Source organism: Neoarius graeffei, chromosome 14 (assembly GCF_027579695.1).
Source record: "Neoarius graeffei isolate fNeoGra1 chromosome 14, fNeoGra1.pri, whole genome shotgun sequence".
NCBI lineage: Eukaryota > Metazoa > Chordata > Actinopteri > Siluriformes > Ariidae > Neoarius > Neoarius graeffei.
This window is the reverse complement of record NC_083582.1, coordinates 52,514,511-52,537,524: the sequence shown is the minus strand read 5'-3', so window position 1 is coordinate 52,537,524 and position 23,014 is coordinate 52,514,511. Positions and strand designations below refer to the sequence as shown.

Genomic DNA, 23,014 nt, shown 5'->3' with positions numbered 1-23,014 from the left:
TCCATTTTAAATGAGCCTTGGCCCAGAGAAGACATCTGCGCTTCTGGATCATGTTTAGATACGGCTTCTTCTTTGAACAATAGAGTTTTAGCTGGCAACAGCGGATGGCACGGTGAATTGTGTTCACAGATAATGTTCTCTGGAAATATTCCTGAGCCCATTTTGTGATTTCCAATACAGAAGCATGCCTGTATGTGATGCAGTGCCATCTAAGGGCCCGAAGATCACGGGCATCCAGTATGGTTTTCCGGCCTTGACCTTTACGCACAGAGATTCGTCCAGATTCTCTGAGTCTTTTGATGATATTATGCACTGTAGATGATGATATGTTCAAACTCTTTGCAATTTTACACTGTTGAACTCCTTTCTGATATTGCTCCACTATTTGTCGGTGCAGAATTAGGGGGATTGGTGATCCTCTTCCCATCTTTACTTCTGAGAGCCGCTGCCACTCCAAGATGCTCTTTTTATACCCAGTCATGTTAATGACCTATTGCCAATTGACCTAATGAGTTGCAATTTGGTCCTCCAGCTGTTCCTTTTTTGTACCTTTAACTTTTCCAGCCTCTTATTGCCCCGTCCCAACTTTTTGAGATGTGTTGCTGTCATGAAATTTCAAAATGCCTCACTTTCGACATTTGATATGTTGTCTATGTTCTATTGTGAATACAATATCAGTTTTTGAGATTTGTAAATTATTGCATTCCATTTTTATTTACAATTTGTACTTTGTCCCAACTTTTTTGGAATCGGGGTTGTACTTTATGAAGTGACAGCTGGGCCTATAAATAACATTTTACTCCACAGAGTTTAAATCACTTGTGTAGAAAATTTGTGGGTCATGTACAATGCTCGCTGACGAGGGCCTTTCTGTGTGGAGTTTGCATGTTCTCCCCATGTCCATGTGGGTTTCCTCCAGGTGCTCCAGTTTCCCCCACCGTCCAAAGGCATGCAGGTTAGGCTAATTGGTGGCTCTAAATTGACCATAGGTGTGAATGTGAGTGTGAATGGTTGTTTGTGTCTATTTGTCAGCCCTGCGATAACCTGGTGACTTGTCCAGGGTGTACCCCGCCTCTCGCCCATAGTTAGCTGGGATAGGCTCCAGCTTGCCTGCGACCCTGTAGAACAGGATAAGCGGCTACAGATAGATAGATAGATAGATAGATAGATAGATAGATAGATACTTTATTGTCATTGCACATTACTATACAACGAAACACTGTTTGAGGGTTCAGATCACAGCAGCATATCCATAACATTAAAAAAAATAATTATATATAACCTTTCAAAAAAGCAGCATATTGGCATATAACCACCAGTATAAATTCCAGTATGTAATTATTCAATGTAGCCAAACACAGTAAGGTGCAGAGTGAGAGTCCAAGTCCGGATCAGGCCTCCAGAAGAGCTTTTACAGCCCTGGGGAAGAAGCTATTTTGGTGTCTTGCTGTTTGTGACTTTATGACCCTAAGCCTGCCAGAGGGAAGGGTGTCAAAAAGACATTGTCCGGGGTGAGTGCGGTCAGTCCTAATCCTTGTGGCTCTGTTTCTCAGCCTGGCAGAGTAAATCTGTTCCAGGGATTGGAGAGGGGTACCAATGATTTTAGATGCAGTCCTGATGATCCACTGCAGATCTTTCCTCTCCTCTGAGGTGCACCTGGAGAACCACACTATGCATCCATAGCTCAGAACACTTTGTATGATGCACTGGTAGAAGTTGGTGAGGCGCTTCTGTGAGAGCCCAGTTTTCCTCAGGGATCGCAGGAAGAAGAGTCTCTGCTGGGCCTTCTTCACCACCTTTCTGATGTTCACTCCCCATGTCAGGTCCTCTGAGAGGTGAACACCGAGGTACTTGAAGCTCCCCACCTGTTCCACCTCCTCTCCAGAGATCACCAGGCTGGCATTTGTTTTATCCGGTCATTTTCTGAAGTCAATGACAAGCTCCTTTGTTTTGTTGGTGTTGAGGAGCAAGTCATTGTTCTGACACCAAGATGTGAGGGCCTGAACTTCCTCATAGGCTGCCTCATCGCTGTTGGTTATCAACCCCACCGCAGCTGTGTCATCTGCAAACTTGTATATTTGGTTTGAATGGGAGAACAGTCCTATGTGAAGAGTGAGTAAAGGAGTGGACTAAGAACACAGCCTTGGGGGGTGCCAGTGTTTAAGATGGTGCTGAATGAGATGAGGTCTCCAAGTCTCAGCTGCTGTGGTCTGTTGGAGAGGAAGTCCTTAATCCAGCTACAATGATCATGTAGCCTACAGTGATCACAATGCCGTACAATTATCAGACTGAAACTGACTATTCCGGGCGGCACGGTGGTGTACCCCGCCTTTCGCCCGTAGTCAGCTGGGATAGGCTCCAGCTTGCCTGCGATCCTGTAGAACAGGATAAAGCGGCTAGAGATGAGATGAAATTGACTATTCCGGGCGGCACGGTGGTGTAGTGGTTAGTGCTGTCGCCTCACAGCAAGAAGGTCCGGGTTCAAGCCCTGTGGCCGGCGAGGGCCTTTCTGTGTGTAGTTTGCATGTTCTCCCCGTGTCCGCGTGGGTTTCCTCCGGGTGCTCTGGTTTCCCCCACAGTCCAAAGACATGCAGGTTAGGTTAACTGGTGACTCTAAATTGACTGTAGGTGTGAATGTGAGTGTGAATGGTTGCCTGTGTCTATGTGTCAGCCCTGTGATGACCTGGTGACTTGTCCAGGGTGTACCCCACCTTTCGCCCGTAGTCAGCTGGGATAGGCTCCAGCTTGCCTGCGACCCTGTAGAACAGGATAAAGCGGCTAGAGATAATGAGATGAGATGAGAAACCGACTATTCCACTTTTCACATCCTCAACCTGCCCAGAAGTTTTTATTCAAAACGAGATAAAGGATGCTTTCAAGAAGAGTTTTCTCCTAAAGCAGAACAAAGAAGTGTGAAGTATCCAACCAAACTAATCCCTGACACATATTCATTCATTCATGCTTCTCTTTTTCACTTGTACAAAGACACAAACCGGCGTCTTGCTAAACGAGTTCAGCCAGATCACTAACTGATGCCATCACCAGGAGGCGGAAACCTTTTTCTGAGTTAGGCAGGTGGTGGTACGAGTTTGTTTCTTTTGTGTGTGTGTGTGTGTGTGTGTATAATGACTGCTACTGTAAGTTTATAGTAAACGTCAGCGCGGAGAGGACGCGCCCTGCTGCCGGTCCTGGAGGCTGAACCTGAGCGAGGTGACGCGACGCGACGCATGGAAGGAAGCGACGCCATGCGCTCAGTTCAATCGACACTGCTCACATCATAACAGATTAGCAAAAAAAAAAAAAAAAATCTCTTGTCATCAAGGCGATAAAGACAGTCGTGTGTTTTAGGGTGACCTATACGGCTGTTCAGACTTGCTACCTGTCTTTGTAGTCCATCATCACTCCGCTGACAGAAAATGCTCGAGTGTGTTTGTGGGAACTGGTATGTGCGTCTGGTCGATGGAAACAAATCGACGCTGTATTTTCTGCTCTTACTCCTCGGCTATGTGTTATATCTCGTTTTCGGGGCTGTCGTTTTCTCTCTGGTGGAATTGCCGTATGAGGACGTGCTTCGACAAGAGATCAGCGACACCAAACAGCAGTTTCTCCGGGAGAATGAATGTCTCTCCGAGGAGGAACTGGAGGCATTTTTGGCCAGAGCCCTGGAGGCGAATAATTACGGTGTGTCTGTTTTGAATAATAACGCAACCAACTGGAACTGGGATTTCACCTCGGCGCTGTTTTTCGCAAGCACAGTGCTCTCTACGACAGGTGAGTCAGGCTGTCAACTACCAAAAAAATAGCTTAAGCGACAGCATTTCCGATAAAATGCTTACAGCAGTTCCTGTTTGCTTAGACGAGCGTCGCGAGGCAGACAAGCTGCCTTGGAATCCAATGAGTGTGTTGCTGAGTAGGCCTCAGTCAGCAGCACCTTTCTCCTTCACTGGCCTGCTCTTTATTATTACCTGCAAATGGGATAATTATGGTTAAACTTAATCTTATATTCATTCATTCATTCATTCATTTTTTTTTTTTTTTGTTAAAGTACCTGAGTTTTGTCTGGTGTTATGAATAATAGCCATTGAATTTACATTAATGTTGGCACATCTCACATAGTTTAGTCAAATACAATGGCAGAACAAATAATCAGTGACTCTGGTATCTTTGATCAGTGAAAGATGACTGACCGGTACACTGCTAGGGCATGTGGATGTTCCAGCATTAGCACAGAAGGACTTTTATTGGTCAGTGCAGTAGCACTGAAGGTTGTGTGAAAGAAAACTTGGTGTTGTGTTTCCTGGACTGAAGTAACTTAATCCAGTATAGGGATCAGAGCAATGTGTGCATAAACGCACCGTCCTGGCATTACATTGAAGGCATTTAGCAGACCCTCTCTTATCCAGAGCAGTGTTCAACAATTTGCATGTCTTTTGAAGTGAGAGGAAGCCACACAGACATGGGGAGGACATGCAAACACATAGAAAGGCCCCTGTCATGAGGCCATGAGGTTTAAACCTGGAACCTTCTTACTGTGACGTGACCGTGCTAATCACTGCACCACTGCGGCAGCAATCTAGTTGCTGCGTTTTATTCTATAACACAAAATAACCTCCTCCCCCCCCTCCCCAAAACCCAAACTATCCATGAGGAGTCTCATGGATGGAAGGACATGCAGGTTAACACCTACCGAAAACAAAAAATGTGAAACTTCATTCATCTGATGTTATTTTCAAGTTACCGAATTGATTCATTTCAAGACATTCATATACATATATACAGTGAAAGAAAATGTTGCTCCACCAGAACCATGGTGCAGCATATTACCATACAGTATAAATAATGCTATATTAATTGAAAATTTACGTCCAATGTAAATAAATCTGCCAGACAAAGTATACACTAATTACAAAGAACATAAGAGACCGAGAATGAACTTGGGGGCATCGTGAATAAATGTAGAGCATGTCTATGCAATCATTAGAAGGTAAATTGTAAAATAACAGCATACGAGTATAGCAATGATATAAACATTATGCGTGTAATGATACACTCTGGTTATGATTTGATTCATGATACTGGCTTCACAATTTCAACTCGGTTCAATTCTCAGACTATTTTGAACAAAATTTGAATGAAGAAAACTTATGACTGAAAAGAGTCTTTTTTTTCTGAATCATAAACAGTTAGACTATTTTTGTATGTATGAAACTAAACAAATCAAAATTAGCTATGAACAGAGGTTTTATATGGTAAACAGAATGTATTTCAGGTTTACACTATTTTTAGAAATAAATGTCTAAATTTTCCCAAAATTTTTGAGTAAATGAAGTGACTTCAGGGACTTGAAACTTTGACTTTGATGATCGACTGAAATATAATGAGCTCTGTAGCAACAATAGAGCTCCAAAGTCGGCTAAAATGTTTGATTTCTGTGGCTTTTAGGCCCTGTCCACACGGCAACGGATTCAGGTGACTCCGATACAATTGCTTATCGTTTAGGCCTGGTGTCCACACGGCACCGGCGTTTTGGGTGCCCAAAACGCAATCTTTTTGAGAACGGGTTCCAGAGTGGAAAGATCTGGCAACGTTGCCGTTGTGAAGTCGTCTGGATGAGTAGAACGGATTTGTTTACGATGACGTCACAACCACATGACTGTCAGTGCTTCATGCCGGGTAGAAGTGTAACAAACTCGATGCGAGTTGTCAACAAATCCTATAACTTGGTTCATGAAACGCGCTTACAAAATATTTTCACTGTGAATATTTATTGTGTAATGGTGCAAAGTGAGAGAGAGACTCTGCCCTTAGGGCAGAGTCAATCCCGCCAGCAAAAATAGGGAAAAAAAAGGAGTGATCTCACCTCTTCAGATGTGGGTTTAAGTCCTACAATACATTCCTCAAAAAGGGCGTAGAAGAGCAAATTAATCCATCAACGTGTAGCATTCAATTTATTCCGGACCATTAAAGACGCTGCCTTCCGCGTAGAATCATACGTCATCCTCGCCGCCATATTGGATAAGTCAAAGCGGAGAATAAAGATTCATGTGCTGCGTTTAACTGTACCAACAGGTTTACCGTCCAAACGAGATCATATGGGATTACCTTTCACAGGTGAGAAACAACAAATTAATCCATCAACGTGTAGCATTCAATTTATTCCGGACCATTAAAGACGCCGCCTTCCGCATAGAATCATACGTCATCCTCGCCGCCATATTGGATAGGTCAAAGTGGAGAATAAAGATTCATGTGCTGCGTTTAACCATACCAACAGGTTTGCCGTCCAAACAAGATCACATGGGATTACCTTTCACAGGTGAGACTGGAAAAATACTTTTCATTGTATTTGGTCATTATAATGTAATTTTACAAACAGATTTTCCTGACTTTGTGGCTAATATGAAGTCTCACGCATAATAGTTTATGCGCATGTGTCCTTACTTCTTCTATTGTTCTGGTGTCTCCGAAGGGACCGTCTTACAGCGCCCCTAGAGGTGTGGCATGTGTATTGCATCATTTTCAGCAAGCGTTGCGTTGCCATATGGACCTGATATTTTACTGATCGTTGCCCATTTGGATGCGATATATTTTTAAATAACATCTCGTTGTCGTGTGGATGTAGCCTCAGTCTTGTTTGAAAACTAATCAAGAGCTCTTTTTAAGCTTTATTAGCATGCTTGTGTAACTGTATAATGGATGATGGTTATTGCAATCTGAAGCTATTGGCCTGTCCGACTTCACAAAAGAATGCCATCACATGACGAGTTTGCTCTCTATATTTTAGCTCTGTGGGTTGTGCAGATTAGGGCCCCTGGTGTTAAAATGTGCATTACGTGCAATATTTAATAGAATGCTGATTTTCATGATGTGAATTACACATTTCCATGTTGCACATCGCCACATTTTCGCGTCATGATGTATCATCACACGTCTAATGAATATACAAGTCAACAAAAGCAGATAATTCTGTGATTAAGTATTTGTGTAAAATGCAAATAAGGATGGGTGGAAGGTGAGTGATCGATCTGGTTTGTTCACTTAAGATCAGGTGAGTATGGAGGCTGCCTGGGGGGGGAACTGTTGCAGAGTTTAACAAAGATGGCCTAGATACTGTGACATCTTCTGCCAGATTACACAAGAAGAATGGGAGAGGACATCCATGATGCTGACGACTTTATAAAGGTCACTTTTAAGTGTCCTCAGTGGAGGAGGAACAAAAAGAGCCTCTAAGGTTTCACATACCAGATAGTGATGAAGTTGATACTTGCTTTTATCGATAACTTTTTAACTGTGCATATCCTGACTTCGTTCAGCATGTTGATTGTTCATGTTCAAAAAAAAATTTAAGGCCTGTTTTTTTTTTTTTTAAACATCTGCATGTATTTGTAACTTGTGAGTAACGTGAACAAGTCAACTAGGTGGCTGAGAATGAAAACGCAAATGCAAGTCTAGCATTTCACTGCAGAATGAATGAAAAAGTTAACCAATTCTGCTTACTTCTGTGTTGTAAATTACAGATACTGTGCATTGACAAGGCAGGAAACAGTTATCGGATTTTCAGAGAAACAAAATAAAAATAGAAGAGTAAAAAATGAGTAGGTATTGCATATTAAAACTAGATGGCCTTTCAAGTTCATAAAATCATTGAAATTTAGTTCCCTCTGAAATTTGGTCATTGTGATATGTTTATTTCCGTAATATCTCACAAAATATCAGGTCATTCTGTGGCTGGGAAGTTATTTAACTTAAGAGGATTCTCTAGCAAATAATGTGCATGAAATTTGCATGGTCAAGCAGACAAAGTCTGTGTGCACATGTGCAGGTTTACCTTTGACCGTGCACTGATGGTTACATAATTTTGTCGTTGATCAGTCTGATAAGTTTTAGTATAAATACAGAGGTGATTGATCAAGAGATTCAGACTATTTCTCGATAATCACCTCAAGCGTTGAGGCAAAATGTCGGCCAATCACTTCGTCACCGTAAGTGAGGAAGAATTGCAAATTATGAAAGAAATTACTGTTCCTACAAGCACTAAAGATGCCACGAAGTATGGTTTAAAACTGTTCAAAGGTGAGGTGGAATTGTGATTTATTTTTATCTATTTCAAAACAAAGAATTTTCTGTGACTTGTCCTAGATACAGTGCCTTGAAAAAGTATTCATACCCCTTGAACTTTTTCACATTTTTCCACCTTACAACCACGAACTTAAAAGTTTTTTATTGAGATTTTGTGATAGACCAACACAGAGTAGCACATAATTGTGAAGTGAAACGAAAATGATAAATGGTCTTCAAAATTTTAAACAAATAAAAATCTGAAAAATGTGGTGTGCATTAGTATCCAGCCCCCTGTACTCTGATACCACTTAAATACAATCCAGTGCAATCAATTGTCTTCAGAAGTCATCTAATTAGTTAAGAGTCCTACTGTGTGTAATTTACTTTCAGCATAAATACACTTGTTCTGTGAAGGCCTCAGTGGTTTGTTAGAGAACACTGAAGAACAAACAGCATCATGAAGACCAAAGAACTCACCAGACAGGTCAAGGATAAAGTTCTGGAGAAGTTTAAAGCAGGGTTAGGTTATAAAAAAATATCCCAAGCTCTGAACATCTCAAGAAGCACTGTTCAATCCATCATTCAAAAATGGAAAAAGTATGGCACAACTGCAAACCTACCAAGACATGGCCGTCCACCTAAACTGACAGAGCGAGCAAGGAGAGCACTGGTCAGAGAAGCAGCCAAGAGGCCCATGATCACTCTGGAGGAGCTGCAGAAATCCACAGCTCAGGTGGGAGAATCTGTGCACAGGACAACTATAAGTCGTACACTCCACAAATCTGGCCTTTTTGGAAGAGTGGCAAGAAGAAAACCATTGTTGAAAGACAGGCATAAGAAGTCCCGTTTGCAGTTTGCCAGAAGCCATGTAGGGGACACAGCAAATGTGGAAGAAGGTGCTTTGGTCAGATGAGACCAAAGTTGAACTTTTTGGCCTAAATGCAAAGTGCTATGTGTGGTGGAAAACTAACACTGCTCATCACCCTGCACACACCATCCCCACTGTGAAACATGGTGGTGGCAGCATCATGCTATGGGGATGCTTTTCTTCAGCAGGGACAGGGAAGCTGGTCAGAGTTGATGGGAAGATGGATGGAGCTAAATACAGGGCAATCCTGGAAGAAAACCTGTTGGAGGCTGCAAAAGACTTGAGACTGGGAAGGAGATTCACCTTCCAGCAAGACAATGACCCTAAAAATACAGCCAGAGCTACAATGGAATGGTTTAGATCAAAGAATATTCATGTGTTAGAATGGCCCAGTCAAAGTCCAGACCTAAATCCCATTGAGCATCTGTGGCAAGACTTGAAAATTGCTGTTCACAGACGCTCTCCATCCAATCTGGCTGAGCTTGAGCTATTTTGCAAAGAAGAATGGGCAAAAATTTCAGTGTCTAGATGTGCAAAGCTGGTAGAGACATACCACAAAAGACTTGCAGCTGTAATTGCAGCAAAAGGTGGCTCTACAAAGTATTGACGCAGGGGGGCTGAATACTAATGCACATCACATTTTTCAGATTTTTGTTTAAAATTTTGAAGACCATTTATCATTTTCGTTTCACTTCACAATTATGTGCTACTCTGTGTTGGTCTATCACAAAATCTCAGTAAAAAACTTTTAAGTTCGTGGTTGTAAGGTGGAAAAAAGTGAAAAAGTTCAAGGGGTATGAATACTTTTTCAAGGCACTGTAAGTGACAGGTCTGCATGCATTAGATTTGTATGCTGCTTTTGAAGATTGAAATAATTTTTTAAATTTTATTTTTTAATAATCACCTGTGTATTTATACTAGGCAGCACGGTGGTGTAGTGGTCAGCAGTGTCACCTCACAGCAAGAAGGTTCCGGGTTTGAACCTCATGGCCAACGGAAGCCTTTCTGTGTGGAGTTTGCATGTTCTCCCCGTGTCTGTGTGGGTTTCATCCGGGTGCTGTGGTTTCCCCTACAGTTCAAAGACATGCAGGTTAGGTAAAATACCCAGCCACTGGGGTTGTACAAGCCAGTGCATGCTGAGTGCTGGTCCCAAGCCCAGCTAGATTGGGGATGATTGTGTCAGGAAGGGCATCTGGCGTAAAAAAACCTATGCCAAATCAAATATGTGGAACAAATCCAATGTGGCGACCCCGAACGGGAGCAGCTGAAAGAAGTATTTATACTAAAAACAATTATCTGCCTCAGGCTCCGTGAATATTGGTGAATTATAACCTCAACTTCGTCCCTGTTATTATTCACCTTGCCTTCAGCAAATAATTGTTAACTGCAGAAGGTATACCGTCTCTGAAATGCACATTAACCTTTTTTACTTTTACCTAACATTCATGTGACCTTCCCCAACACTTCAGCTTGCCATTTAACATGAACCGAAACACTATTTTCAGTTGGTCAGGTTTTCAGTCAGATTAAAGTGCAATGATTGACACTGGTATTTCTAACATAAACAGCCCATGCAGGGCTAAAATCTGCTAGAGCAGCACTCCCACGGTGCTTTTATGTGGTCTGTTCATGACGTATTCAGGATCAGTGTTTTGCTGAAGCTTGGTAAGACCAGAAAACTTTTTCATTTTTGTTTTTAGTTTATATTGGCAAGATTTTATTCTACAAACATGAAAAACATTGTCAACAACTGTAGGATTGTCTTTTCAGTATGTCTATGAATAAAGAGTAATGTACAATGTATTGATTTGATTAGATTAAAATACAGCTTGCCTACTTTTTTACAGTACTAGGTGGAGTGAGGTCATGGTGAAATCACCTATGTAAGGTTATAGTTTTCAATTTGAGACACATTTGCTATTGACGATAAAGGCAGAAGATTTTAAAGAGGTTTTTGCTTGTTTTTCCATGCATTTAACATCTCCCTACTGCTGAACAGTGACCTATGTCTTAGAGTAGCTGGCATAAAATCACTAAACATTTTACAGCTTGACAGTGAATCCTGTCAGACAGAGATGTTTGACACCAAACACTTATACAGGAAGGGACAGAGCAGGCTATACTTCCTTAGGAGGCTGTGGTCCTTTAACATCTGCAGGAAACTCCTGTGGATGTTCTATGTGGTCGCCAGTGTCCTGTTTTACACCGTGGTGTGCTGGGGGGGCAGCACATCCAAGAAGGACACATCCAGGCTGGACAAACTGATCAGGCGGGCCGGCTCTGTGGTCGGCATGAAGCTGGAGACTCTGGTGACGGTGGCAGAGAAGAGGTCTATGGACAAACTATTGAACATCATGGACGATGCCAGTCACTCTTTGCACACCGTCATCAACAACCAGAGGAGCCTGTTCAGTGACAGAATGCTCCTTCCCAAGTGCAGGACGAACAGACTTAAAAACTCCTTTGTCCCTCACGCCATCAGACTGTACAACTCCTCTCTGGGGGGGGAGGAGGGGTAACAGGAGGACAGAGGATGGGAAGGAGCAGTAGCCTAGCCTAACAATAAGCAATACCGGACAATGTGCAATATCAAGTGCAATATCTCTCCTGCCGCCTCCCCTCCTCTCTTCCCCATATCTTATTCTTTTTATATTTGTATATGTAAATACTTAATTTATTTTAATTTATCTAGAAGTTTTCTCTATTTCTTTAATGATGCTGCTGGAATCTTAATTTCCCTGAGGGAACCCTCCCAAAGGGATCAATAAAGTTTTATCTAATCTAATCTAATGTTTTAGCTCTGGTCTGCCATTTGGTGATCATCACCATTAAAAGTAGACGGCCTTTCGATTTCATAAAACCGGTGAAATTTAGTTCCCTCTGAAATTTGGTCATTGTGATATACGTGTCTGTGAAGATTCTCAGTCATCCAGGTCATAATAAACTGTGGGTGGTAAGAGAGCAACTGGACTTGCTTGAAGATTCTTGAAGACGTTTCAGTTCTGTCTGACTAATGAGGAGTATCAGGTATTTATTCATCCATGAGTGGAACCTGAAAAATCTGAAAGTCAGTCTACCGTTAATGTTCCAGATGTATATAAGGTATGCAGGTAAGTATGAAAATGTTGTTGCTGAACTGCATGCGTTGTCAGAATGTGGTTAGTAAGGTCAGGGAATGTTTCCTCACCTTCATCCTTCCTGGAAATTGAAACAGTGCTGAGCTGTAATTTCCATACCTATAATGTATGCTATATTCCTGTGCATAAAAATGTGTATCTGACTGACTGAATCTGTGTTTCATTTGTGTTTTTAGGGTATGGCCACACTGTGCCCCTGTCAGATGAAGGAAAGGCCTTTTGCATCTTCTACTCTGTGGTTGGGATCCCATTCACCCTCCTATTCCTGACCGCAGTGGTGCAGAGGATCATGGTGTTCAGCACTCGACGGCCTGTGGCCTTCATACAGCGCCGCTGGGGTCTGTCCAAGTCTCTGGTGTCAGGTGTACATGCGTTTATACTAGCAACCATCATGGTCTGCTGTTTCTTCCTCATCCCTGCTGTAATCTTCTCTGTAATGGAAGAGGACTGGAACTTCCTAGAGTCTTTCTACTTCTGCTTTATCTCACTCAGCACCATTGGCCTGGGTGACTATGTGCCAGGAGAGGGCTACAATCAGAAGTTCAGGCAGTTATATAAAGTGGGAATTACTAGTAAGTGTGAAAATTAAACATAATTTCAAAGAACCTCACAAATAAGTTTTGTATTTACTGTACATGTCCAGTATATGGCCAATGTTATACGATACATGTCTGTCTTTTCTCGTCAGTTTATCTGTTGCTGGGCCTAATTGGCATGCTGGTGGTTCTGGAGACATTGTGTGAGCTTCAGCAGTTGAAGAAACTAAGGAAGATATTCTACCTCAAGAAAGAGAAATCAGAAGACCAACTTACAATCATGGAACATGATCATCTTTCTTTCACGTCTATGTCTGATCAAGGAGGCCCAGTCAGAGACTATAAAACAGATCTTTCACCTGACATATCCCCAATAGCAGCCAGTGATAGTCCTGTTGCTAAGTAAGATCCTAAGCAATAAGCATATATAAAAAGTCAGTGATCAAATGCTTCTGAATTAGATTAGTGGTACTTGAAATAATAGTTGGACTACATGCCAGCTTTCATAAAAGGGACATGTGATTGTAGATACCTTAGTATAGCTTATCGTTGTGTAATTAGAAATTATTAAAAATAAATCGTGCAGAATCTTGGAATTGTTAGTAGACTTTGTCCTTAACCTTTAGGTACTAAATACTGTATTGGGACATGTAGACTATAATATAGTAAGTTAAAGGATTAAAAGGGATAGAAATTGGGATATGTACCTAGGCTATTGATTGTTGTTAATAAGAAGTCATCGTCATCGATCATTCTATGAATGTGTACTGATGGAGGTACCTCATTAAGCTCTTTTTATTCCTGTATGTCTATACATGTTACTGGTGCCACAACTGTACTTGAGTTTTAATTTTGCATATAAAGCCCTAGTCAAAATTTTGGGTGCACACACATTCAGAGAGGTTTTCTTGTAATATTCTTCACATTTTGTAATAACAGTGTCACCAAAATTCATGAAATAACATGGAATGTCATTTGCAGTATGGAATTGTGCAGTGATCATTAAGTGTTAAACAAATTAAGTTGTACAATGTTTTTAGATTCTTTGTAGCCTTGATCACAGCCTTACCCACTCTTCACATTCCCTCAGTCTTAATGTTCCCACATGTTGAGGACTTTTTTTTGGGGGGGGGGCAAGTGAATTCATACATGGTCAAATTATTCATTTAAGATGAGTTATAATTTAAAAAAAAGTTAAGATGAATTATGTTTTGAGCATAAGTCTATAGATAAATGTTAAGTTCATAAAAAAATTAAACTCGCTGACTCTTAAGTCCTTAAGGTAGTTAGTTAATGTCCTGAGTAAATACAGATAGGTTCTTACCGGCATCATGCAGTATAGGCACATTTTATATATATATATATATATATATATATATATATATATTATGTATGTATGTGTAAAGCAGGTGAAAACTCACATGTCCTAGATTCATAGCTGATTGGATTCTCATGCTGTATTAGTTGATGTTGCAGTTGTATATACTGTAGTTGTTCACATGAGGGCACTGTTTTGCCTTGTATTAGGAATACTATGAAGGAACGTATCAGCTTTAAGACTCTGCGGGAAGTTGTAGTAATGAAACCTGTAACTTGAATCTACAACTACTACAATTGGGATAATATATGAAAACTTTTTCCAGTCTGTGTAGGTTTGTTGCAATACTGATAGTTCATATGTTACAGTTCCTGAAGGTGTATGCTTTTAAGACAGGGTATTAAAGAATCACTGCTAAGAAATTCATATGATCATTTTGTATGTTGGACTAAGTGTTTGTAAATCCTCAGAATTGTGAAATAAAATGTGCTGAAATTTAAAACTCTAATACATGTGCAGTAGATTGACCCATCTCTGACCCATTTAAGTTTCACTCAACTGTAAAAAATAAGATCTATGGGCTGAAGTTGTGTCTCTAAATATTTGTTATTCATGCACACACTGTACTCATCAGCCACAAGTCAGACTTGTACAAACACAGCCATGTAGACAGTGAGTTTATCTAACTCAACACATGTTTGGGTGAACTGCTGGATCACCGAGGCCTTGTGACCAGCAGCAGCTGTACTGTGTTGAGTGTAACAGTACGCCTGTTGAGGTCTGTTAGCAGGAATGTATACACTGCTGCAGGAAGTGGATGATGTGCTGCTTAAATGGTCATGCTGAAAATGCATCATGGTTAACAGCTTCCACAAAAAAAAAATGTCCTCGAGTTTGAACTGATGGAGTATCAAAAGAATGTTCTGCATTCTTCATTTTAAAGAGGAAAAACAATGTTTCTACAGAAGGTGGTTGAAAAGACATCTAAATCACCGTAAAGCTCCTTATGAACCATATCCTATTACATGTAATATTTCATATTATTCATATTGATGCTTCCTTGGAAAAGCAAAAAATTCTGCCTATGCAGGTATCGCTGTACGACAGCTGGTCTCTGGAAAACCGTGCAAAAATGATTCAATGCTTTAATAACGGCAACTTCAAATGGTTCAGTTGTTTCTTTGTCAGGCTTATGAAAATCAGTCACCTTTATTTATTTTTATTTTATTTAGTCTCTATTTTTTTCCAGTCCCATTGAGATACAATATCTCTTCTCTCAGGGAGTCCTGGCCAAGATAGGCGGAAGAAAGTTACAGTAAATACAATGACTATAGCAGAAGACGCACACTACAATAAAACGTTCAGTTTAAAAGAAAACAAAGAATAAAGAAAAAACATAGAGGAGGGTACAGTTAAGATATGTTAAGAAACCAGAGAAGCTAGGTGAGAAACAATGACATTGTTCTGTAATAGTTGTTTTAAAAATATTTTTAAATACATTGAGAGAGGGTAATAACTCAAGATTTAGTATGTTCTGAAGTTCATTCCAGGCATATGGTGCAAATGAACTAAAGGCAGTTTTGCCCAACACTGTTCGTGTTGTTGGGATCTCATCTCATTATCTCTAGCCGCTTTATCCTTCTACAGGGTCGCAGGCAAGCTGGAGCCTATCCCAGCTGACTACGGGCGAAAGGCAGGGTACACCCTGGACAAGTCGCCAGGTCATCACAGGGCTGACACATAGACACAGACAACCATTCACACTCACACTCACACCTACGGTCAATTTAGAGTCACCAGTTAACCTAACCTGCATGTCTTTGGACTGTGGGGGAAACCGGAGCACCCGGAGGAAACCCACGCGGACACGGGGAGAACATGCAAACTCCACACAGAAAGGCCCTCGCCGGCCCCAGGGCTCGAACCCAGGACCTTCTTGCTGTGAGGCGACAGCGCTAACCACTACACCACCGTGCCAGTGTTGTTGGGATGTTCAAGATTATTTTATTTGATGACCTTGTGCTATAAGCACAGGTTTGACATCACAACAAATGACCGATATAGGGTGGTAATTTACCAATCAATGCTTTAACTATGAAAATCAGAACATGACTTTTCCTTCGAGGCGGCACGGTGGTGTAATGGTTAGCACTGTCGCCTCACAGCAAGAAGGTCCAGGTTTGAGCCCCATGGCCAGCGAGGGCCTTTCTGTGTGGAGTTTGCATGTTCTCCCCGTGTCCGCGTGGGTTTCCTCTGGGTGCTCCGGTTTCCTCCACAGTCCAAAGACATGCAGGTTAGGTTAACTGGTGACTCTAAGTTGACCGTAGGTGTGAATGTGAGTGTGAATGGTTGTCTGTGTCTATGTGTCAGCCCTGTGATGACCTGGCGACTTGTCCAGGGTGTACCCCGCCTTTCACCCGTAGTCAGCTGGGATAGGCTCCAGCTTGCCTGCGACCCTGTAGAACAGGATAAAGTGGCTACAGATAATGAGATGAGATGAGACTTTTCCTTCTGAGCGACAGTGACGTCTATTGAACCATTTCATACAGTTTACAGTGATGTGTTCTTGCTTTTGCGTCTGTCACAAAATGGAAAGCAGCATGATACACTACATCCAACTTTTCCAAAAAAGAAATAGGAGCATGCATATACTATATCACCATAATCTAAAATTGGTAGAAAAGTACTTTGGACCAATCTCAATCTAACAACAAAAGAGAAAAATTTTTTCAGCTGAAAATAAAAAAACTTTGGTTTGAGCTTTTTTAGGAGGTTATCAATATGAATTCCAAAGTTTAGCTTTTCATCAAGCCATACCCCTAAATATTTATAAGAATTTACCCTCTCTAAATGAGTGCCATCTAGTGTTGAAATTGTAAAATTAGTAAGTGATGAACGAGAACGTGTAAAAATAATAAATTTTGTCTTTTTGACATTTAGTACCAGTCTCAAATTAATGAGGGAACTTTGTAGCAGGCTAAAGGCAGACTGTAATGCATCTATCGCTGTCTGTAACAATGCTGCCGTAGTGTAGACAGTTGTATCATTAGCACAGAGATGTACCTTTGCTGGGTCTAAACCTACACCAAGGTTACTTATATAAATAGTGAATAAGACAGGCCCCAGGATTGATCCCTGCGGCACACCTGTCTTCACTTCTAGTGGTGCAGAATCGCAATTATCTACAGATACACATTGAGTTCTCCCAGATAAATAGTTTAAAAACCAATTTAGTGTAGCATCACTAAAACCAATACACTGCAGACGTTGTAACAGAAGGCCATGGTCAACAGAATCAAAAACTTTAGATAGGTCAAGAAAGAGAACAGCATATGATTTCTTATTATATATAGCACATTTAAAGACAACAAGTGTTGGCCAAAGTGCTATACAATACAATGCAATGCAACTAATGTCAGGATCAGACTACATGAATTCAGCCCAATTTTGACACCGTTTTATTGTGGCTGACAAATTTCCAGCGTCAGGTCCGAATATAAACATTGGAAATGATGAAAAGACTTTGTAGTGTGACATAATCGAAGAACAGTAATGCGGCATCTGCGACGCCCCACAACACCCCAACAAAAAGTCTAGCATGTCAGAATTTTTTGTATTTTCTTGTTTAGTTTGACAATTCCTACCACATGTTCCTTGTTAGCCATGATTGATAATTCCTTGACCCTCCTTCTTGATGACAGACAAGGATGTGAATGTTGATTGGTCAAACTCAGTAGTGTTACCAGTCTTCCGACCAAGAAAAAGCAAGAATTTATGGCATTATGATTGCTTTAATCTGACAATGATAACCATTGTGAAAGATAAATATATCATGTCGTCTGATCCCAGCATTACAGGTTCTGACATTCTATCATAAATTCAATAGAAATTCTAATTATCAATATATTTAATTCTATATAAAATTCTATTTACACTTTAGGAAGTAACTAAATGAAGATTGGTGCACCAAAATTGTCTCTTGAAAGATTCTTTATCAATGTATAAGAAGTTATAATCAGAACTAGGCTTACTGTACATGATAACACAATAGTTTTTCTATATTTGCATATAGTTTGTTCGTTGAGTACCAACAAAATAATTCAATAAGTATTTGACATGAAACAAAAAGAAAAAAAACCCCAAAACAATTATTGAAAGAAAAAAATTCAACCAGCAACTTGTTAGTGAGTAAACATTAGTGAGTAAACACTGGAGTACTCTGAAAAGTATCATCAAATAAGGTGAGATAAAAATCATATTGACCAGCGTTTATAAGGTCTGGTGTTTTCATGGTTGCTGAAAATTGTATGTTTTAAAAGCAGTAAGGAGCCATAAATATGTAATACTGTCAGCTATAGAAACCAAACATTTATTTGTTGGTGTGTTAGAGTCAGTCAGCTATGTAAATATCATGATAATGTTTCTGCTGTAGCCTCAGTATTAATAGAGTTGAGAGTGTGCAGAGTGAATGTGATTGTTTCTCCCTGTGGCATTGTTCACCTGAAGGTGTCCAGCTGCTTATTTGTGAGCACTGCCAAAGCTTTTTGCCTGACTAAGCACAGGTCTCCTCACTGAGGCTTCCAGGAGGCAAGGAAGTTTATCTTGATCAGTCCCCCTATGTACAGCTCCCCCCTCCCTCATCCCAAACACACACCCACCCGCACCGCTAGCCATCTTTCAAAACCTGGCTCTGGGCAATGATGCTGCCACACTGCTGGGAGAAGATCCCACACATGATGTGCCAGTGCAATGCAGAGAGACGATCAAACTCCGGCATCTTCTACACAACCGCAGCCACAGACAGACAGGTAAAGTCTTTTAGTTTCTAACATCTGAGCCAGTAGATTGATCAAGTGGTTCACAGTGTAAGCGTTAAATTTTTTTAAATGTGTTTAATAAAAGCAACACACTTTTTTCTTTTTTTCTCTCCATTAGAACGTTGGATAAATTTATTTTATAATTATAGTTGGAGTTCAAACACTCCTCAGTAATGAATGATTTGAATGATTTGCCACTTAAACCTGGACCCAGCCACAGTGTTGATGATAAGGGGGTGGAGGATATTCTATTTAAAGAAGGCATGTTGCTCTGATTTGGTTAGAATGTTTCAATACAAACCTACTCAACATGTCTTCCTACAGTTTTGGGTTCCAGCCTGAAATACACACACACACACACACACACACACACACACACACACACACACACACACACACACACACACACACAAATCACAAATTCTAAACAGAATACAAACCATAGCATAAAGAATTATAAATAGTGATTTTAAGCAAATATCAAAACAGAACAAAAAAGTACATCAGGACTCGTGATGATTGATGTGACAATTCTGCAACTCTGTACCTGACTCCCATGCTATCCTAAACTATCTATTTTAAGATTCTTGAAGTTTAGGCAGGACCGATTGAGTCTAAGACAGGGAGGTAAGATGAAGAGACCCTAGTGTACCTTATTGATTTTTTCTCACACCCGCCTCTCCCTGTCTCTATCATTAACTGCACTCTGTTGCTATAGGCCTCATCTCTGCTGTGTCTGGCTGCTGCATTCACTGCAGTTTACCTGTCCAGCAAAGACTTTTAGTAATACCAGTACATACCTTACCTTAGGTATGTAAGGTGAATGAATACAAACTTGGAGAAAATTAAAGATGTCAATGAAAATACGAAAGCAAGAGTATTCAGTTTCTATACTGAACAAAAGGGTACAAAAACGTGAACATTAGCTACACAAATGCAGTGTATTTGACACCAAACACATAATACACCACTCAGTAGTCATTTAGTGCTATTACATATTTTGTCTCATTTTTTTCTGGGAACAAACTAAAAACGAATAACTATTCTTTATGTGACCTCACTCTTTGCTCAATATTCCATCACTCCTCTTTTCACACGACATGATTTGTATTCATAAATATCAAACGTTTGATATTTATGAATCTAAATCAGGGAGGCTCTGATCTAGTTGGTGACTTTAAATTTATGTCTGTAAACCCCTCACACTACAGGATTATTTGGGCAGATAATCACTTCTAACCAGCCTTGAATTGGGAATGCTATGCGATTATTGGCCTGACTATCCTCTAGTGTGAGACCAGCCTAACATAGGTTATATAGAGAGCATGCACGTGACGTCACGAGGTCACGTGATATTTGTTTATCTGCCATCTTGGACAGCATGGCCGCGCATAGAACTTAGACGAACCCGTTCTAATTATCAAGTGTGTGGGAGTAGATCTTTCGAGAATGGTTATATCTTGTTCAGCATTTGGTTGTACCAATAGACAGGGCCAAAAGGAGGGCCTGTCATTTTATAGATTCCCCGCAGACGAGGAGAGACGCGCAAAATAAAATATGTATACAAATGCATAACTTGTTTATAAAGTTCTTCCTATCAGATTGTGTAAAGTACTGAAAAAGAATATGTATGTTATTTTAGGCACATAGAGGTGCAAGAAAATATTTTTTTAATTTGTTTGAATATAGAAGCTGGACATATCTGTGACCCCTATACATTTATATCTGATACTGAATAATAATTCTGCACAGATAAAGATAGCGGTGATTTGTGATTTTTTTTTCAGACAAAAACATACATATTTACAACCCTGTCATTATCTGGAACTGAGTTTAGATTTCGAACATTCTTACAATAAAACGTCCTGCATAGTCTCTTTATGATAAACGTCTTAATGCCACTTACCCGTGAGGTTATCAAGTAGACATTCTTCTTCGGAACCTTCCAGAGGTATAGTTGGGATACCCATCCCGCAACAAAATATTTATAAGCTTCCAGGCTCTTGTAAGCTTTGAGGGCTTTGCCAGTGTAACACGATTCACGATTAACAAGAAAATTGTAAATGTCGTGGTAGGCCAGATCGGGCAAATCGCCAGCACTGCAGCTCCGAATTTCCCTGAACAAGGATTGTGGCAAGTTGTACGGATCTGCTATCCCCGACCTGGAACACTTTTCCACGTAACGCTACCTCACGTCACCTTCAAGATGCTGAACAAACTTAGACAAGTTATCGCGCGATGTAGATGGGGTATTTTCCGAATTTTCTTGGGGATTACTCCCTGGATCCATTACACTGACGCAAGGTAAACAATCCTGAAGCCGTCCAATATGGCGGAGTAACCATGGATGGGTCACGTGACTGCACATCCTCTATATAATAGAATAGTAGGTTTGGACACCTATTAGACCTGTCAGCTGTGTTTGTATTAAGGACCTGTTTCTCTCTCTCTCTCTCTCTCTCTCTCTCTCTCTCTCTCTCACACACACACACACACACACACACACACACACACACACACACACACACACAAAAGAAGGTTCTGGGTTCACACCACATAGCTGACTGAGGTCTTTCTGTGTGGAGTTTGTTCTCTCTGTGCCTTTGTGTGTTTCCTCCGGGTGCACAGTCCAAAGCATGGGTGTAGCTGGGGGGGTCCTGGGGTGCCCGTGACCCACCCTCCCCCCTTTGTCGGACCATACATTTTTTCAGTAGCCGCATAAGAATATTAGAAAAGCGCCCACTGTAATTTTTCTAACTTTTTTTTTAAAAACTAGATTGTCACCTCAGCCTCATTAGGGTTTCTATAATCTTGACTTCCTGTGGTTTGGGCGCGAAAATCCAGTTTGTCAGAGTGTGTGCAGGAGAGGCGGATGTAAGTGCAGATATGTTAAATAATACACAGTGTGATATGAGCATAAAGTGCATGAGACGCACACAACAGGCAAACAGTCTGAAACAGCAGGCAAAGTAATAATCGAGGAAACAGACAGGAGGTCAATTGAGGTGTGGACAGAATATCAGAGGCAAAACTATACAAGCTCAAGGGATGAGAAACAGGAGTCAAAAAACCAGGAGGTCAACAAGGACATGGACAGGGACAGGAAACAAGGCTCTCTAAGGCACACTAGACGCTGTGTAATACTTCGCATCATCCTTGCAGGGGCGCAGTCCTTAAATAGCCCAAACATAGTTCATCGATTAAATACAGGTGTTCTTTGTTAATGGCGTGCATGCCGGAGCTCATTAGGTGCGTGCGCAGGCGCGCCTTCAGGTGCACGAGCCAAGGCATGCAGGACTGACAGAGTTCTGCGCAAGTGCAAAACGATCGCACTAGAAAGCATGGTCAAGCTGCCAGTGTAGCTGCAGTCTCTTTAGTTGCGAATTACAAGTATTTCTTATTGTGTTAATAATTCGCCATGTCAAAACAACCGAAACTTTCCTCCTTCTTTCGACGTGAAGAGAGGTAAGCAATTTATTATATATTTTGTCCATCAAAATTGCATTTTGTGGCTTTGAAGCTAAGTTTTAGTGTGCTGTTTCTAGAACACAACATCAAGAAAACGTGGAAGAAACAGCAATAATGAAAGAGCCGGTTTCTAAGCTACCTAAAACTAGCAATGGTAACTATTTTTTGTTACATAATGTACAATCAGTGTGTGACCAGTCAGTGTGTGACCCCCCCCCCCCCTTTGAAAAATCCTAGCTACGCCCCTGCAAAGACATGTGGATTAGATGAACTGTCTACTCTGAATTGCCCATAGGTGTGAATGTGTATACAGTGTGAATGATTTTGTCTCTGTATTAGCCCTGTAATAGATTGGTGACCTGCCCAGGGTGAACCCCGTCTCTTGTCTGTAATCACCTAGGATTAGCTTCAGCTTCCCCCACAACCCTGATGGATAAGCCTCGTCTCGTCTCGTCTTGTCTTCTTCCGCTTATCCAGGACCGGGTCGTGGAGGCAGCAGTCTAAGCATGGAAGCCCAAACTTCCCTTTCCCCAGACACCTCGGCCAGCTCCTCGGGAAGAACACCGAGGCGTTCCCAGGCCAGCCGAGAGACATAGTCCCTCCAGCGTGTCCTGGGTCTTCCCCGGGGCCTCCTCCCGGGGGGACATGCCTGGAACACCTCCCCAGGGAGGCGTCCAGGAGGCATCCGAAAAAGATGCCCGAGCCACCTCAGCTGGTTCCTCTCGATGTGGAGGAGCAGCGGCTCTACTCCGAGCTCCTCCCGAGTGACTGTGCTTCTCACCCTATCTCTAAGGGAGCGCCCAGCCACC

General features: G+C 41.3%; 1 protein-coding gene across 1 annotated transcript; it reads left to right on the top strand.

Moving 5' to 3' along the window:
* Positions 1-3,110: 3,110 nt before the first annotated feature.
* kcnk1a (potassium channel, subfamily K, member 1a) lies at positions 3,111-14,428 on the top strand. Its single transcript, XM_060939973.1, has 3 exons — positions 3,111-3,771; positions 12,243-12,638; positions 12,755-14,428. The coding sequence occupies exons 1-3, from the start codon at positions 3,417-3,419 to the stop codon at positions 13,006-13,008; spliced, it is 1,005 nt and encodes a 334-aa protein (XP_060795956.1). The 5' UTR covers positions 3,111-3,416; the 3' UTR covers positions 13,009-14,428.
* The last annotated feature ends 8,586 nt before the right edge of the window (positions 14,429-23,014 follow it).